The following is a 17,138-nucleotide window of genomic DNA, read 5'->3' on the forward strand; positions in this document are numbered from 1 at the left end:
TCAGGTTTGCAATCTTGTTTGGTTTTGTTTTAGTTAAGGTAAATTAATGTTATTACCAGTAACTAAATAATCCGATTAGATACGGTGAATATATCCTGACGAGACTCATAAGTTTCAGCTGGGTTTTGTACATATACAAAAATATATTTATGTATTACAATGCACTACTCTTGCTTTGGCAATTTCTCCCGAACTATTAAATTCCTTAGTGCATTTTTTATAGTTTAAGAAGGAAATGTTAAGTAATAGAACTCACTACGTTTCGTGAACATTGTGCGTTCGTTTCAGAGAAGGATATCGTTATGCGCGCCACAGGAAAGTGTGGTACGACCACTCTTGTTCCCTGTATACATAAACGATATGAAGAAAAAGGTGAGCAGCAGTCTGCGCCGTTTTGCTGATGACGCTGTAGCATACAGGAAAACCGTCGTTGAGTGACTGTAGGAGCATACAGGACGACTTGGATAGAATTTCTATTTTATATGACGAATGGAGGTTGCTGTATACGTGGAAATATGTATTTTAATGCAGATAACTAGGAAAAACAATCATATAGTTATCGAATACAGTAATAGTGATGTACTGCTTGACCAGAAACTTCGGTCACAGTCTAGCTGTACTCTCTGAAAGAGACATGAAATGAAATAAGTGCATAACATCGGTTGTAGGGAAAGCAACAATTTCTTTCGAGAATTCTCGGAAAGAGTACCTCATCTATAAAAGAGACCACATACAGAATATTTGTGCAACCTATTCTTGACTACCGCTCGCGTTTTTCGGATCCTGACCACGTCGGATCAAACGAAGATGTCGAATCAATGCAGAGGTGTGCTACTAGATTTGTTACCATATGCTTCGCACAATCGCGAGTGTTACGGAAATGTTGAGTGAACTCAAATGGGAGTACCTCGAGGGAAGGAGACATTTTCACGAAACATTATTGTTTAGACACTCGTTATTTAAGAAAGACTTCAGCCACCAAAATACATCTCGCTTAAGTTCTGTAAAGACAAGACAGTATATACCACCAAAATACACACACACACACACACACACAACAGCCCCCCACCTCAAAAAAAAAAAAAAAAAAAAAAAAAAAAAAAAAAAAAAAAAAAATGCATAACACCAAAATACAGACAGACACACAAAAAAAAAAAATATATATATATATATATATATCACACCAAAACACACATACACAGGACATAAACAAAAATAAATAATTAAATACAATAAAATAAAATAATATGACACCAAAAAACACTCACTCACACACACACACACACACACACACACACACACACACACACACACACAAGCGCACACACAAATGCATACACCAACAGACCACAGATACTTCGATAGTTACACTCATAAGTTTGGCAGTAATATTCGATCTTTGGCAAAAACATTTGACAGTCGCCAACAGAAACCATAACATTGCATTGCATTAAAAAAAAAAAAAAAAAAAAAAAAAAAAAAAAAAAAGCGTTCAGTGCATAGTGGAATGCAGAAAAAAACAGCAAATTGGCGCTCATAGGAAGAAGAATAAGACCAAAAATGTAACAGGAGCGTAATATATAAGAAACTGTCTACGCAACCTGTAAGTACAGTTCAAAACATTACTACTTAATAGGAAATACCAACCACCAGAACTGTTTATAACCTATAGGCACAGTGACAAAAATGTAAATAAAATAGCTAACATATGTACATATTACAGGCCACTGATGATGCCTTGCAGAAAATAAAGGCGAAACGCGTATGGCACTAAAATTGTGTTTTATTCAGTTGCTGTCAGACGGTCCATAAGTGAAAATCATCAACACACCGTAGTATTACGCGCAACTGAGGAGGACAGGACCAAAAAATTGAAGATGTCAATACAGCTATGTCAAGCATTCCCTGTCAACGTGTACAACAGGTTCAAGAAAATTCATCTGAGACTCCATAAGACGATACAGCATATAAAATTCAACAGAACGTGCAAAAAGAACGATTTAATTCCAAGCTACATTAATGTAAAGGTTAAAAACAGTTCTACAGTGGCACAAAAGTCGAAATCATTTGCAGAACGATTTTGGTTACTACATGAAATTAAGATGCTCTATTCGAAAAAACAGCACCTAAACATGATGCTCTATGAAACTCATCTAGAATTGGCAAAAAACGTAGGAAACGCCGCAGTTTTCATGGCACTAGTAGAAAAAACTGAGCACAACACATACATAGCAATGAAACATTTACAAAACAAACATAAACACAAGATAATGAAACTGACAGTAAAAAAGACGCAAAAATACATTTACATTTTAAATGTGAAACCACATGAACACCAACACTCATTCCATCCACGATTAGTTAACCTAACAGAGACAGAACTACACGAAAACGAAAAAATGCTCTTGGAAAAAGGTTTGAAACACTGCACCAATAGCAAGGTGAACAATCAATACATAGAAAATCTCATAGTAGAAACCGAACACATCCTTACACGTGAAGAACAACAAAATAATTGTGAAATAAACATAGGACTGACAAGAGAACTAGTAAAAGAAGAAATAAAAGGCATAATAAAACAAACACAGCAGACACACAATAAGAACAACCAAACAGAAGCAGCTACTATGAAAAGGTTAAAACAAAAGTTAACAAACAACAACGTATTAATAACAAGAGCAGACAAGGGAAATGTAACAGTACTCATGGATAAAGAGCAATACATAACAAAAACCAAGGAATACATAAACACCAACGCAATACAAAAACTGAAGTCAGATCCAACTACACGATTCCAGGCAAATGTGAAACGAACACTGAAAAGCATTGAACACACACTCACAGACAAACAAAAATACTACTTAACACAGAAAAACCCACAAGCACCAACACTCCGCAGTCAACCGAAAGTACATAAAGACGGAATGCCAATGAGACCTGTTATCAACTTCAAGAAAGCCCCAACATACCGCATAGCCAAACACCTCCAAAAGTTAGTTACAAAACACTATAAAGTAGAAAACAACAGAACAGTGATAAACACAGGAAACCTAATAGAAAATATACAGAACATACAGGTACCACACACAGCATCACTGATTTCATTCGATATAGAAAATATGTATACCTCCATCCCTATCACAGAAACAATAGAAATCATAGAACAAAATCTCTCATCCCACAGCAACCTCACCACAGACACAATAAAAGAAATAACAGATATGCTCAGACTGACAACTGAACAAAACTACTTTCAGTTTGAGGAAGAATATTATCTACAAACTGATGGACTGCCCATGGGATCCCCAATATCAGGAACACTAGCAAACATTTTCATCAGTCACCTTGAAAATCAGATATTTGATAAGATAACCACAAATGAAAGTTTCAAAATCATATATTGGTACAGATACGTGGATGACATTATTTGTTTGGTAGACGAGCCAAGTGAAAAAATAGATGAACTCCATTCAGAAATAAACAAAGCTCATAAGAACATAAAATTCACACTTGAAAAAGAAAAAGAAAATCAAATAAATTTTCTTGACATTACAATTAAAAAAGAAAATGGAAAACATACATTTAACATCTTTAGAAAACCAACAGCCACGGACACAATAATACATTCCACATCCAACCACCCCCAAAGCCAGAAATTTGCAGCACTAAGACACATGTTACATAGATTAAACAGAATCCCACTCAGTAAGAGAAACTATGAACAAGAAATGAACACGATCATACAAATAGCTAGGAACAACGGGTATGACACACATGTGGTACACAGGCTCAATCAAAAAATAAAAACACAAATAAAAAACAAACACAACATTTCCACAATACAAAAGAACTCACAAGCTGAAAACTTACAAACACACTCAACAAACACACACAATGACAACACCACACAGAAAAGAACCAGATGGTACACCATGACCTACACACATAAACTAACACACAGAGTTGCAAACATCCTAAAGAGACAGGGCTTCAAAATAGCATATAAGCCTGGGCAAACCCTTCAATCACACCTAAGCCAGCCAGCTACCAAGAGGGACAAATTCCAACAATCAGGAATATATAAACTTGAATGTCAAAGTTGTGATGCAGTATACATAGGCATGACATGCAGGAATTTTGAAACAAGATACAAAGAACATATCAGATGTTGGAAGTATGAAACAAACCATTCCACATTTGCAGAGCATTTAAAACACTACAACCATCATCCTACAAACATGGAACAAGAAATGAAAATAATGAGAATAAGCAACCATGACAAACATCTTATACAAATGCAAGAAAACTTCCACATCCAGAAAGCCATAGCAGAAAACAAACATGTGATAAATGAACAAACACACATCAGCACAGGCTCCTTACTACACTTAATAAAGGAAATGATAACATAAAAAAAGTATATACCACCAAAATACACACACACACACACACACACAACAGCCCCCCACCTCAAAAAAAAAAAAAAAAAAAAAAAAAAAAAAAAAAAAAAAAAAAAAAAATGCATAACACCAAAATACAGACAGACACACAAAAAAAAAAATATATATATATATATATATCACACCAAAACACACATACACAGGACATAAACAAAAATAAATAATTAAATACAATAAAATAAAATAATATGACACCAAAAAACACTCACTCACACACACACACACACACACACACACACACACACACACACACACACAAGCGCACACACAAATGCATACACCAACAGACCACAGATACTTCGATAGTTACACTCATAAGTTTGGCAGTAATATTCGATCTTTGGCAAAAACATTTGACAGTCGCCAACAGAAACCATAACATTGCATTGCATTAAAAAAAAAAAAAAAAAAAAAAAAAAAAAAAAAAAAAAAAAAAGCGTTCAGTGCATAGTGGAATGCAGAAAAAAACAGCAAATTGGCGCTCATAGGAAGAAGAATAAGACCAAAAATGTAACAGGAGCGTAATATATAAGAAACTGTCTACGCAACCTGTAAGTACAGTTCAAAACATTACTACTTAATAGGAAATACCAACCACCAGAACTGTTTATAACCTATAGGCACAGTGACAAAAATGTAAATAAAATAGCTAACATATGTACATATTACAGGCCACTGATGATGCCTTGCAGAAAATAAAGGCGAAACGCGTATGGCACTAAAATTGTGTTTTATTCAGTTGCTGTCAGACGGTCCATAAGTGAAAATCATCAACACACCGTAGTATTACGCGCAACTGAGGAGGACAGGACCAAAAAATTGAAGATGTCAATACAGCTATGTCAAGCATTCCCTGTCAACGTGTACAACAGGTTCAAGAAAATTCATCTGAGACTCCATAAGACGATACAGCATATAAAATTCAACAGAACGTGCAAAAAGAACGATTTAATTCCAAGCTACATTAATGTAAAGGTTAAAAACAGTTCTACAGTGGCACAAAAGTCGAAATCATTTGCAGAACGATTTTGGTTACTACATGAAATTAAGATGCTCTATTCGAAAAAACAGCACCTAAACATGATGCTCTATGAAACTCATCTAGAATTGGCAAAAAACGTAGGAAACGCCGCAGTTTTCATGGCACTAGTAGAAAAAACTGAGCACAACACATACATAGCAATGAAACATTTACAAAACAAACATAAACACAAGATAATGAAACTGACAGTAAAAAAGACGCAAAAATACATTTACATTTTAAATGTGAAACCACATGAACACCAACACTCATTCCATCCACGATTAGTTAACCTAACAGAGACAGAACTACACGAAAACGAAAAAATGCTCTTGGAAAAAGGTTTGAAACACTGCACCAATAGCAAGGTGAACAATCAATACATAGAAAATCTCATAGTAGAAACCGAACACATCCTTACACGTGAAGAACAACAAAATAATTGTGAAATAAACATAGGACTGACAAGAGAACTAGTAAAAGAAGAAATAAAAGGCATAATAAAACAAACACAGCAGACACACAATAAGAACAACCAAACAGAAGCAGCTACTATGAAAAGGTTAAAACAAAAGTTAACAAACAACAACGTATTAATAACAAGAGCAGACAAGGGAAATGTAACAGTACTCATGGATAAAGAGCAATACATAACAAAAACCAAGGAATACATAAACACCAACGCAATACAAAAACTGAAGTCAGATCCAACTACACGATTCCAGGCAAATGTGAAACGAACACTGAAAAGCATTGAACACACACTCACAGACAAACAAAAATACTACTTAACACAGAAAAACCCACAAGCACCAACACTCCGCAGTCAACCGAAAGTACATAAAGACGGAATGCCAATGAGACCTGTTATCAACTTCAAGAAAGCCCCAACATACCGCATAGCCAAACACCTCCAAAAGTTAGTTACAAAACACTATAAAGTAGAAAACAACAGAACAGTGATAAACACAGGAAACCTAATAGAAAATATACAGAACATACAGGTACCACACACAGCATCACTGATTTCATTCGATATAGAAAATATGTATACCTCCATCCCTATCACAGAAACAATAGAAATCATAGAACAAAATCTCTCATCCCACAGCAACCTCACCACAGACACAATAAAAGAAATAACAGATATGCTCAGACTGACAACTGAACAAAACTACTTTCAGTTTGAGGAAGAATATTATCTACAAACTGATGGACTGCCCATGGGATCCCCAATATCAGGAACACTAGCAAACATTTTCATCAGTCACCTTGAAAATCAGATATTTGATAAGATAACCACAAATGAAAGTTTCAAAATCATATATTGGTACAGATACGTGGATGACATTATTTGTTTGGTAGACGAGCCAAGTGAAAAAATAGATGAACTCCATTCAGAAATAAACAAAGCTCATAAGAACATAAAATTCACACTTGAAAAAGAAAAAGAAAATCAAATAAATTTTCTTGACATTACAATTAAAAAAGAAAATGGAAAACATACATTTAACATCTTTAGAAAACCAACAGCCACGGACACAATAATACATTCCACATCCAACCACCCCCAAAGCCAGAAATTTGCAGCACTAAGACACATGTTACATAGATTAAACAGAATCCCACTCAGTAAGAGAAACTATGAACAAGAAATGAACACGATCATACAAATAGCTAGGAACAACGGGTATGACACACATGTGGTACACAGGCTCAATCAAAAAATAAAAACACAAATAAAAAACAAACACAACATTTCCACAATACAAAAGAACTCACAAGCTGAAAACTTACAAACACACTCAACAAACACACACAATGACAACACCACACAGAAAAGAACCAGATGGTACACCATGACCTACACACATAAACTAACACACAGAGTTGCAAACATCCTAAAGAGACAGGGCTTCAAAATAGCATATAAGCCTGGGCAAACCCTTCAATCACACCTAAGCCAGCCAGCTACCAAGAGGGACAAATTCCAACAATCAGGAATATATAAACTTGAATGTCAAAGTTGTGATGCAGTATACATAGGCATGACATGCAGGAATTTTGAAACAAGATACAAAGAACATATCAGATGTTGGAAGTATGAAACAAACCATTCCACATTTGCAGAGCATTTAAAACACTACAACCATCATCCTACAAACATGGAACAAGAAATGAAAATAATGAGAATAAGCAACCATGACAAACATCTTATACAAATGCAAGAAAACTTCCACATCCAGAAAGCCATAGCAGAAAACAAACATGTGATAAATGAACAAACACACATCAGCACAGGCTCCTTACTACACTTAATAAAGGAAATGATAACATAAAAAAAGTATATACCACCAAAATACACACACACACACACACACACAACAGCCCCCCACCTCAAAAAAAAAAAAAAAAAAAAAAAAAAAAAAAAAAAAAAAAAAAAAAAATGCATAACACCAAAATACAGACAGACACACAAAAAAAAAAATATATATATATATATATATCACACCAAAACACACATACACAGGACATAAACAAAAATAAATAATTAAATACAATAAAATAAAATAATATGACACCAAAAAACACTCACTCACACACACACACACACACACACACACACACACACACACACACACACAAGCGCACACACAAATGCATACACCAACAGACCACAGATACTTCGATAGTTACACTCATAAGTTTGGCAGTAATATTCGATCTTTGGCAAAAACATTTGACAGTCGCCAACAGAAACCATAACATTGCATTGCATTAAAAAAAAAAAAAAAAAAAAAAAAAAAAAAAAGCGTTCAGTGCATAGTGGAATGCAGAAAAAAACAGCAAATTGGCGCTCATAGGAAGAAGAATAAGACCAAAAATGTAACAGGAGCGTAATATATAAGAAACTGTCTACGCAACCTGTAAGTACAGTTCAAAACATTACTACTTAATAGGAAATACCAACCACCAGAACTGTTTATAACCTATAGGCACAGTGACAAAAATGTAAATAAAATAGCTAACATATGTACATATTACAGGCCACTGATGATGCCTTGCAGAAAATAAAGGCGAAACGCGTATGGCACTAAAATTGTGTTTTATTCAGTTGCTGTCAGACGGTCCATAAGTGAAAATCATCAACACACCGTAGTAAGACAGAGGAAATTTGAGCTCTGATGTACTCATCTCCCGGGACACATAGGCTCCACACAATACAGCAGTGTCTCTTGGGGTTGCCTGCTTAGCAGGCGTTAATCAGCGAGACGACGTAATCGCGGTTTGGCCCACTACGGGCGACATGTGGGCCGCCCTACTTTGCATCGACCGTCATTTTGGCGGGAATAGAGCGTTTCTTGCTGCCATTCTGCATGCCGTGTATTTGTGTGGGCAGCAAGGCCCGACAGACAGAATCGAATGGAGAGTCAATCGGCGGGTGCACTTCCGGGACACCAGCGGACACGCCCTGCAACCTGTCTTCCATGTTTACTCGTTCATTACTTTGCGACTGGTCTAAGAAGAAGTTCATGGATGTTTTTATCACCCTGATTAGGATTTTAATTTAGAGTGACACCTCTCATACGTCAGACCCCTTCTAAACTATAGTCAAGTATTGTATTTAACTGAATCTGTAGTAAGCTGTATGAAGTTCAAACTGTCACTCGGTTGATCTGTTAGTCGTACCCACGTTAGTACAACTGATATAACGTTTACATGTGTTAAGTGTTGCTGATCGCTGGGGGTCAGCGAATCTCATTGCTGCAGTGTACCCTACAAGAGAGCACAGTGCAGCAGCACGGAAGCATATACACAGTCGTTTTCTCATCGTAGTATGTGCTAGGGGAACAGCAAATGAAATGACTAGTAATAGCATAAGGTACTCTCTGCCATGCAAGATATGGCAGACTACGGAGTTTGCATGCAGATTCGGAGTTGAGAAAGGTGTAATGTGTGTGACTGTAGCTAAAATTAAATACGAGATGCATGAAATTTTATGTGTACAGGGTACAGAAAAACGACCTGATGGTATGGTCAGAGCAGAGGAGCGAGCATTGAATCGAACAAACTTTTTCTGGTAACCATTGGTTATAAATGCACCGTTGTGGGTCTACAGCCATGAGAGACTACAGCGGATCACACCAGTAAGCGCGTGCGTTTACATTGGTTTCCACCAGATAACACTTGTTATGCTTAAGAAGGTAGCTATTAATTTTCTGAAGACATTGGTATTAATTGAACATTCAACGATGGAAAAACTATAAATTCCTATCCATTTCTGGTTACGTTAAACCCCGTCTAATGAGTAAAGTATCATAAAGGCATTATTTAAGATGATAATAATAATGGGCTACACTGCTGTTGTTTTAAGGCTTCAGCTGCACAAGCGTGCATTTCTGTCATGTGGTTACGTAAAAGAATTTTTTCTTTTAGTATTAACGAGATTGGCACGTAAAAGTAGAATTATGCTAATCGGCGGGAAACCCCCGTGACAGGATTAGGCAACATAAATACACAATGTAAGATTTATAAGCAGGCTATTATTCATTGATAGCAACTGAAGGTTCGAAATTGAAGCTACGACAATACTCTGACAGCCACGTGCATAACAGATAGAGCTGACGCTCAGATACATTTTTTCCACAGATGAATATGTCACAGATAACTAAAACTCGTGAGCTATAAATTGTATCAGAAAATACAGTGTGTCTCCACGATTTTCACGAAGGATCTTGATGTTCTGACCGCCGTCTCTAAGTCAGAATCATTCTACAGGGTGGTCCATTGGTCGGGACAGGGCCAAATATCTCACGAAATAAGCGTCAAACGAAAAAACTACAAAGAACAAAACTCGTCTAGCTTGAAGGGGGAGACCAGATGGCGCTATGGTTGGCCCGTTATATGGCGCTGCCATAGGTCTAACGGATATCAACTGCGTTTATTTAAATAGGAACCCCATTTTTTATTACATAGTCGTGTAGTACGTAAAGAAATATGAATGTTTTAGATGGACCACTTTTATCGCTTTGTGATAGATGGCGCTGTAATAGTCACAAACATATGGCTCACAATTTCAGACGAACAGTTGGTAACAGGTAGGTTTTTTAAATTAAAATACAGAACATAGGTACTTTTGAACATTTTATTTCGGTTGTTCCAATGTGATACATGTACCTTTGTGAACTTATCATTTCTGAGAACGTATGCTGTTACAGCGTGATTACCTCTAAATATCACATCAATGCAATAAATGCTCAAAATGATGTCCGTCAACCTCAATGCATTTCTCAGTACGTGTAACGACATTCCTCTCAACAGCGAGTAGTTCGCCTTCCGTAATGTTCGCACATGCATTGACAATGCGCTGACGCATGTTGTCAGCCGTTGTCGGTGGATCACGACAGCAAACATCCTTCAACTTTTCCCACAGAAAGAAATCCGGGTACGTCAGATCCGGTGAACTTGCGGGCCATGGTATGGTGCTTCGACGACCAATCCACCTGTCATGAAATGTGCTATTCAGTACCGCCTCAACCGCTAGCGAGCTATGTGCCGGACATCCGTCATGTTGGAAGTACATCGCCATTCTGTCATGCAGTGAAACATCTTGTAGTAACTTCGGTAGAACATTTCGTAGGAAAACAGCATACATTACACCATTTAGATTGCTATCGGTGAAATGGAGGCCAATTATCCTTCCTTCCATAATGCCGCAACATACATTAACCCGCCAAGGTCGCTGATGCTCCACTTGTCGCAGCCATCGTGGATTTTCCGTTTCCCAATAGTGCATATTATGCCGGTTTACGTTACCGTTTTTGGTGAATGACGCTTCGTCGCTAAATAGAACGCGTGCAAAGAATCTGTCATCGTCCCGTAAATTCCCTTGCGCCCAGTGGCAGAACTGTACACGACGCCATGCAATTTCTGGTGCATAGAAATATGGTACGGGTGCAATCGATGTAGCATTCTCAACACCGACGTTTTTGAGATTCCCGATTCTCGCGCAATTTGTCTGCTACTGATGTGCGGGTTAGCCGCGACAGCAGCTAAAACACCTGCTTGGGCATCATAATTTGTTGCAGGTCGTGGTTGACGTTTCACATGTGCTGAACACTTCCTGTTTCCTTAAATAACATAACTATCCGGCGAACGGTCCAGACACTTGGATGATGTCGTCCAGGATACCGAGCAGCATACATAGCACACTCCCGTTGGGCATTTTGATCACATTAGCCATACATCAACACGATATCGACCTTTTCCGCAATTGGTAAACGGTCCATTTTAACACGGGTAATGTATCACGAAGCAAATACCGTCCGCACTGGTGGAATGTTAACGTGATACCACGTACTTATACGTTTGTGACTATTACAGCGTCATCTATCACAAAGCGTAAAAAGTGGTCCAACTAAAACATATTTCATTACGTACTACACGAAAATGCAATAAAAATGAGGGTTTCTACTTTAAAAAAACGCAGTTGATATCCGTTTGACCTATGGCAGCGCCGTCTAGCAGGCCAGCCATAGCACCATCTGGTTTCCTCCTTCAAGGTAGACGAGTTTCGTTCTTTGTAGTTTTTTTTAGTTTGATGCTTATTTCGTGAGATATTTGGCCTGGTCGCTATCAATGGACCACCTTGTATACTTTGTGAAACGTACACACACACACAACACAAAGCAGGAAACTAAGGATCCAGCAACGTCGCGAAATACGTAGCTGAAACAGAATGGTAACAGATTCCCAGAGCTACTTCGCATGTTGCCGAGTCCACCCAAAGCGGGTGTGCCCACCCCATTTATCAGTTCACACCATATTTTCCACAGCGAAAACTGAGTGCAAACCGGCGAAATGTGCGTGACGTAACGTCGAGTGGCTTTACTTTCAAAGATGTTCATTCGGAAAGTTGTTTCGAACTACAACGTCCTTTGTGTACGTCATAGATACTCGATCTACCGAAGAAAATTCTTATTCTGTTCGTTAAAAAATAAGAGTGAGACAAAAAGAAACAAATATATATAAGAAGCGGCCCTTAAAAGCGTCTATCGCGGCTTAAGCCTCTACTACCTCTGTCATCAACGTATGTTACGTATGCTGGATGCAACTCGCCTGTCCCTCTCTTTTTCTAATACTCTTTCCTGCTCTCTGTGTCCACTAAATCGAATCCCATCTCTCTGTACATTTCCCCCTTCCCCCTCTCTCATTTCCTCCTCTCCCATCTCTCTGTACATTTCCTCCTCCCCACTTTCTGTCCATTTTATCCTCCCCCCCCCCCCCATCACTGTCCATTTCCTCCTCTCCCATCTCTCTGTACATACCCTTCTCCCCCTCTTTCTGTACATTTCCTCATTCCCCTTCTCTGTCCAATTCCACCTCTCCCATCTCTATGCCTCCTCCACTTTCTGTCCATTCCCTCCTTCCCACTCTCTCTGTGCATTTCCTCTTCTCCCACCTCTCTGTACATTTCCACCTGCCCCCACTCTCTCTCCATTTCCTCCATCCCACACTCTTTGTCCATTGCTTCCTCTCCCATCTCTCTGAACATTTCCTCCTCCCCAATGTATTTCCTCCCCCCCCCCTCTCTGTCTCATTCCTTCTCTCCCACCTCTCTGTACATTTCCTCCTTCACCCACTTTCTTTCCATTTCCTCCTTTCTGCTCTATCTGTCCATTTCCTCTCCCATCTCTCTGTCCATTTCCTCCTCCCCACACTCTGTCCATTTCCTCGTTACCCACTCTCTGTTCATTTCCTCCTTACCCACCCTCTGTTCATTTCCTCCTCTACCATCTCTCTGTATATTTCCTCCTTCCCCCTTTCTGTTCATTTCCTCCTTCCCATTCTATCTGTCCGTTTCCTCCTCTCCCATTTCTCTGTACATTGCCTCCTTCCCCTCCTCTCTATCCATTTCATCCTAACCCATCTCTCTGTAATATTCTCCTCCCCCCCCCCACTTTCTGTCCAGTGCCACCTTCCCCCTCTCTGTCCATTTCCTCCACTTCCATATCTCTGTACATTTCCTTCTCCCCCACTTTCTGTCCATCTCCTCCTTCCCACTCTCTCTGTCCATTCCCTCCTCTCCCATCACTCTGTACATTTCCTTCTCCACATTGTATTTCCTCCTTGCCCTATCTCTGTCTGCTTCCTCCTCTTCCATTTCTCTGTACATTTCCTCCTCGCCACTTTCTGTCCATTTCCTACTTGCTGCTCTCTCTGGTCATTTCCTCTTCCCCAAATTCTGTCCATTTCCTCCTCCATCTACTACCTGAGCATTGGCAGGCGCTTAAAGCGTTTGTTGTGTACCTGTAGTTTTGTACATGACATTTTCGGTGCATAAATTAAAATTCAGCACTAGTTTCTGTCTTTATTCATGTACAAGGATATTTTCAATATCCTTTAGAATAATAATGTACTCTTTTTGGTCGTCTGATATTGAGCTGCAACTACAGACACATAGCAACACTTAAAAATCTATTAGGAAAATGCTTACAATGTAAATTACTGCTTGTTTTGTAGATGGTTCTTTCGTTGAAGAAATTTTAATTTTCATAATGCATTCGCAGCTCTAGTGCACACTGATTAAAGCCGAGTAAGAGGTGAGTGAACAGGCGGAGTGAAGTCTGTGAATCTGTGGTGTTGCAGTTCGACTGGAACGTGACACGAGCCGAGAACATGGCTGACGTGGCGGGCGTGCAGGTGGCGTACGAGGCGTGGCGCTCACAGCAGGAGACGGCGCCAGTGGAGGACGCTCGGCTGCCCGACCTGCCCCTGGCTCCGCAGCAGCTCTTCTTCCTGCACGCCGCGCAGGTCAGAACACTGTGTGCACCACTACTCGGCTGCCCGCCTCCTCATGTTGGCCTGCCGTCTCCTCTGTCCAAATGCTTGAGGTCATACACGCCAGGCATATAACCTACATCTACTCAAACAACTGTATACTTCGCGGCTGATGGTAATTCATTCCAATACAAGCGTGGTCTAAAAATTTCTTGGTCTTGGCCATAGACTGGAGCACGACTGTCTCACTTAAATTAGTTGGTATCTTACATTTTAGAGCCAAGGTCACGAAATTATTTTGACAAGTGCTATCAGCAGACAGTTGGCTGCTCTCCACGTCGATAGAAAATCGCTTTAAAGTCTTATCTCGTATAAACAATCATGTGCACTATCAGATAGTGACATGTGGTGCAGTGCTCCAGCCACACTTGGGGAAGACCGACATATACTTAAAGGACTCAGAACATTTCACTGAGAAGTTGAAGAAACTGAATCTTGCACCAAACGACATCCTGGAGAGCTTTCATGTTGTTTCTTTGTTTACGAAAGTGCCACTCAGTGACGCTCTGGAGCACATCGGTTCCATTTTCCCGCAAGACATCACAAAGCTCTTCCATGCATGTCTCACCACTAACTATTTCACGTGGAATGGCGATTTCTACGAACAGCTGGAAGGCGTCGCCATGGGTAGTCCTCTTAGTCCAGTGGTGGCCAGCTTCTTCATGAAACAATTCGAAGCACAGGGACTATACTTGGCGATTTGGAAACCTGAGGTGTGGTACAGATACGTCGATGATACTTTCGTTGCCGGCCGGAGTGCCCGAGCGGTTCTAGGCGTTACAATCTGGAACCGCGCGACCGCTACGATCGCACGTTCGAATCCTGCCTCGGGCATGGATGTGTGTGATGTCCTTAGGGTAGTTAGCTTTAAGTAGTTCTAAGTTCTAGGGGACTGGTGACCCCAGAAGTTAAGCCCCATAGTGCTCAGAGCCATTTGAACCATTTTTTTGATACTTTCGTTGTGTGGAGCCATGGTGAAGAACAGGTCGGTGACTTCTAAAGACACTTCAACAGCCTCCATGCCAACATAAAATTTACTATGGAAGTAGAAAAGGACAAAAAACTTGCCATTTCTAGATGTGCAGGTCACAAGGGATGGCGAAAGCCTGGGACACAGCGTCTATCGAAAACCGACACACACGGACCGGTACCTGCACCAACTATCAAACCACCAACCGAGCCAGAAAAGAGGCATAGTTAATACGCTCGTAATGCGAGCAGGACGAATATGTGAGCCACAGCACCTCAGACGCGGAATGCAACACCTGGAAAGTGTTCTGCGGAGCAATGGGTACTCCACAAATTATATTAGAAGTGTAACAGAGCCAAACACTCGGTGAAGTGAGGAATCAGAAAAAGAAATGTCGAGTACGGCCTTTCTGCCATACATTCCCAGAGTGACGGACAGAATCAGCCGTATATTGTGCAAACATGGCGTAAGGACGATTTTCAAACCGACAAGGAAGATCAAAGAGTGTCTTAGATCGGCAAAGGAGAAAACGGACCCACTTGCAATTTCGGGATTATAGCGTATACCATGCACATGCGGAAAAGTTTATGTCGGAATGACTGGATTATCAATCAACACCTGGATCAAAGAACAAAAGCGACATTGCAGGTTGGGGCAGGTGGAGAAATCGGACGTGGCAGAGCACGCACTGAGTGAGACCGACCACGTAACAAAATTCGCCGACACGGAAGTTCTGGCTGTAGAGAAGCACTATCACACGGGCTTGTTCAGAGAAGCTGTAGAAATACAAACACACGCGAACAGCTTCACCAAGAAAGAGGAAAGCCTTAAGGTAAACGGATCCTGGCTACCCGTACTGCAGCGAACGACCGTCGCAGGTAGCAAGCGGAGAACCGCACCGGAAATGACCGCGGAGAGGCCATCGGACGTTGGCGCGCCAGGTACATATAGTCTGCGGCTGCGGGCTCGGCTCCAGTTCACCACCGGCAATGGAGGGTGAAGCTTTGACAGTGCCAGTCACTCGTGCTGGCGAAACATCAGTAAAATCATCAGATGAACGTCGGCCGAAAAACTCTAGACAGAAGCCAATAGGCAATTTGTTAATGTAAAATGGTGCCAGACGTTCAAAATTCTCAGACAAGTAGGTGTAACCTATAGGGACAGACGGGTAATATTCAAAATGTACAAACACTAAGGAGGACAATAAGAAAATAAGACCACGAACGAAGCTCATAGTAGGAAAGATGAGAGACAGGGAAAGATTTGAATACATCCAGCAAATAATTGAGGACTTAGGTTGCAGTTCTACTCTGATATGAAGAGGCTGACACAGGAGATGCAGTCGTGGGGGTTCGCATCAAACAATTTCGAAATCAACAAAAATATAAATAAATCGATAAAAAAATCTTGGTTGTTAGCAGCTGCTTAAGCAACGCGCGATGCGTGAAGTTTCGGAAGTAAAGAGAATCGAGGATCATGCAGTGATAAAGCTTTTTTGTAAAAGAACGTGTGCCACTATATTATTAGTTTTATTGTATTTTATGGATTCAAATACAAGGTTAGCTTACATTCTTTGTTCAAATGGTGTATTAAAATGTCCACTGAAAGTTAACTCGCCTTGTGTGTGTTTTATCGTGTGATAATATGTTGGTAAAGAGCTGTGACGTGTTCTTCTCTCGCGGTCTTGAGTCCGTTGAAAGTCACCATCTTTATTTGCAGGTTCGTTCGGCAATCTCCCTAGCGTTTCTTCAACTCCACGTCGCCGTAGTGTACCTCAAACTTTCTATAGTAATTAGAATGACTAGAAAGAATAATATTTACTTTCGAAAGTATTATTTACTTTCGA

At 39.9% G+C, this 17,138-nt stretch overlaps 1 protein-coding gene across 1 annotated transcript in view; it reads left to right on the plus strand.

The window, feature by feature from the left end:
* Positions 1 to 17,138, plus strand: part of LOC124613599 (endothelin-converting enzyme-like 1) — a 326,983-nt gene that overhangs the window by 297,987 nt on the left and 11,858 nt on the right. Inside the window, exon 15 of the mRNA XM_047142314.1 lies at positions 14,131 to 14,295. Within this exon, the coding sequence (XP_046998270.1) occupies positions 14,131 to 14,295 (165 nt within the window). The remainder of the gene's footprint in view (positions 1 to 14,130; positions 14,296 to 17,138) is intronic.

Source organism: Schistocerca americana, chromosome 4, assembly GCF_021461395.2.
Source record: "Schistocerca americana isolate TAMUIC-IGC-003095 chromosome 4, iqSchAmer2.1, whole genome shotgun sequence".
In the NCBI taxonomy this organism is placed as follows: domain Eukaryota; kingdom Metazoa; phylum Arthropoda; class Insecta; order Orthoptera; family Acrididae; genus Schistocerca; species Schistocerca americana.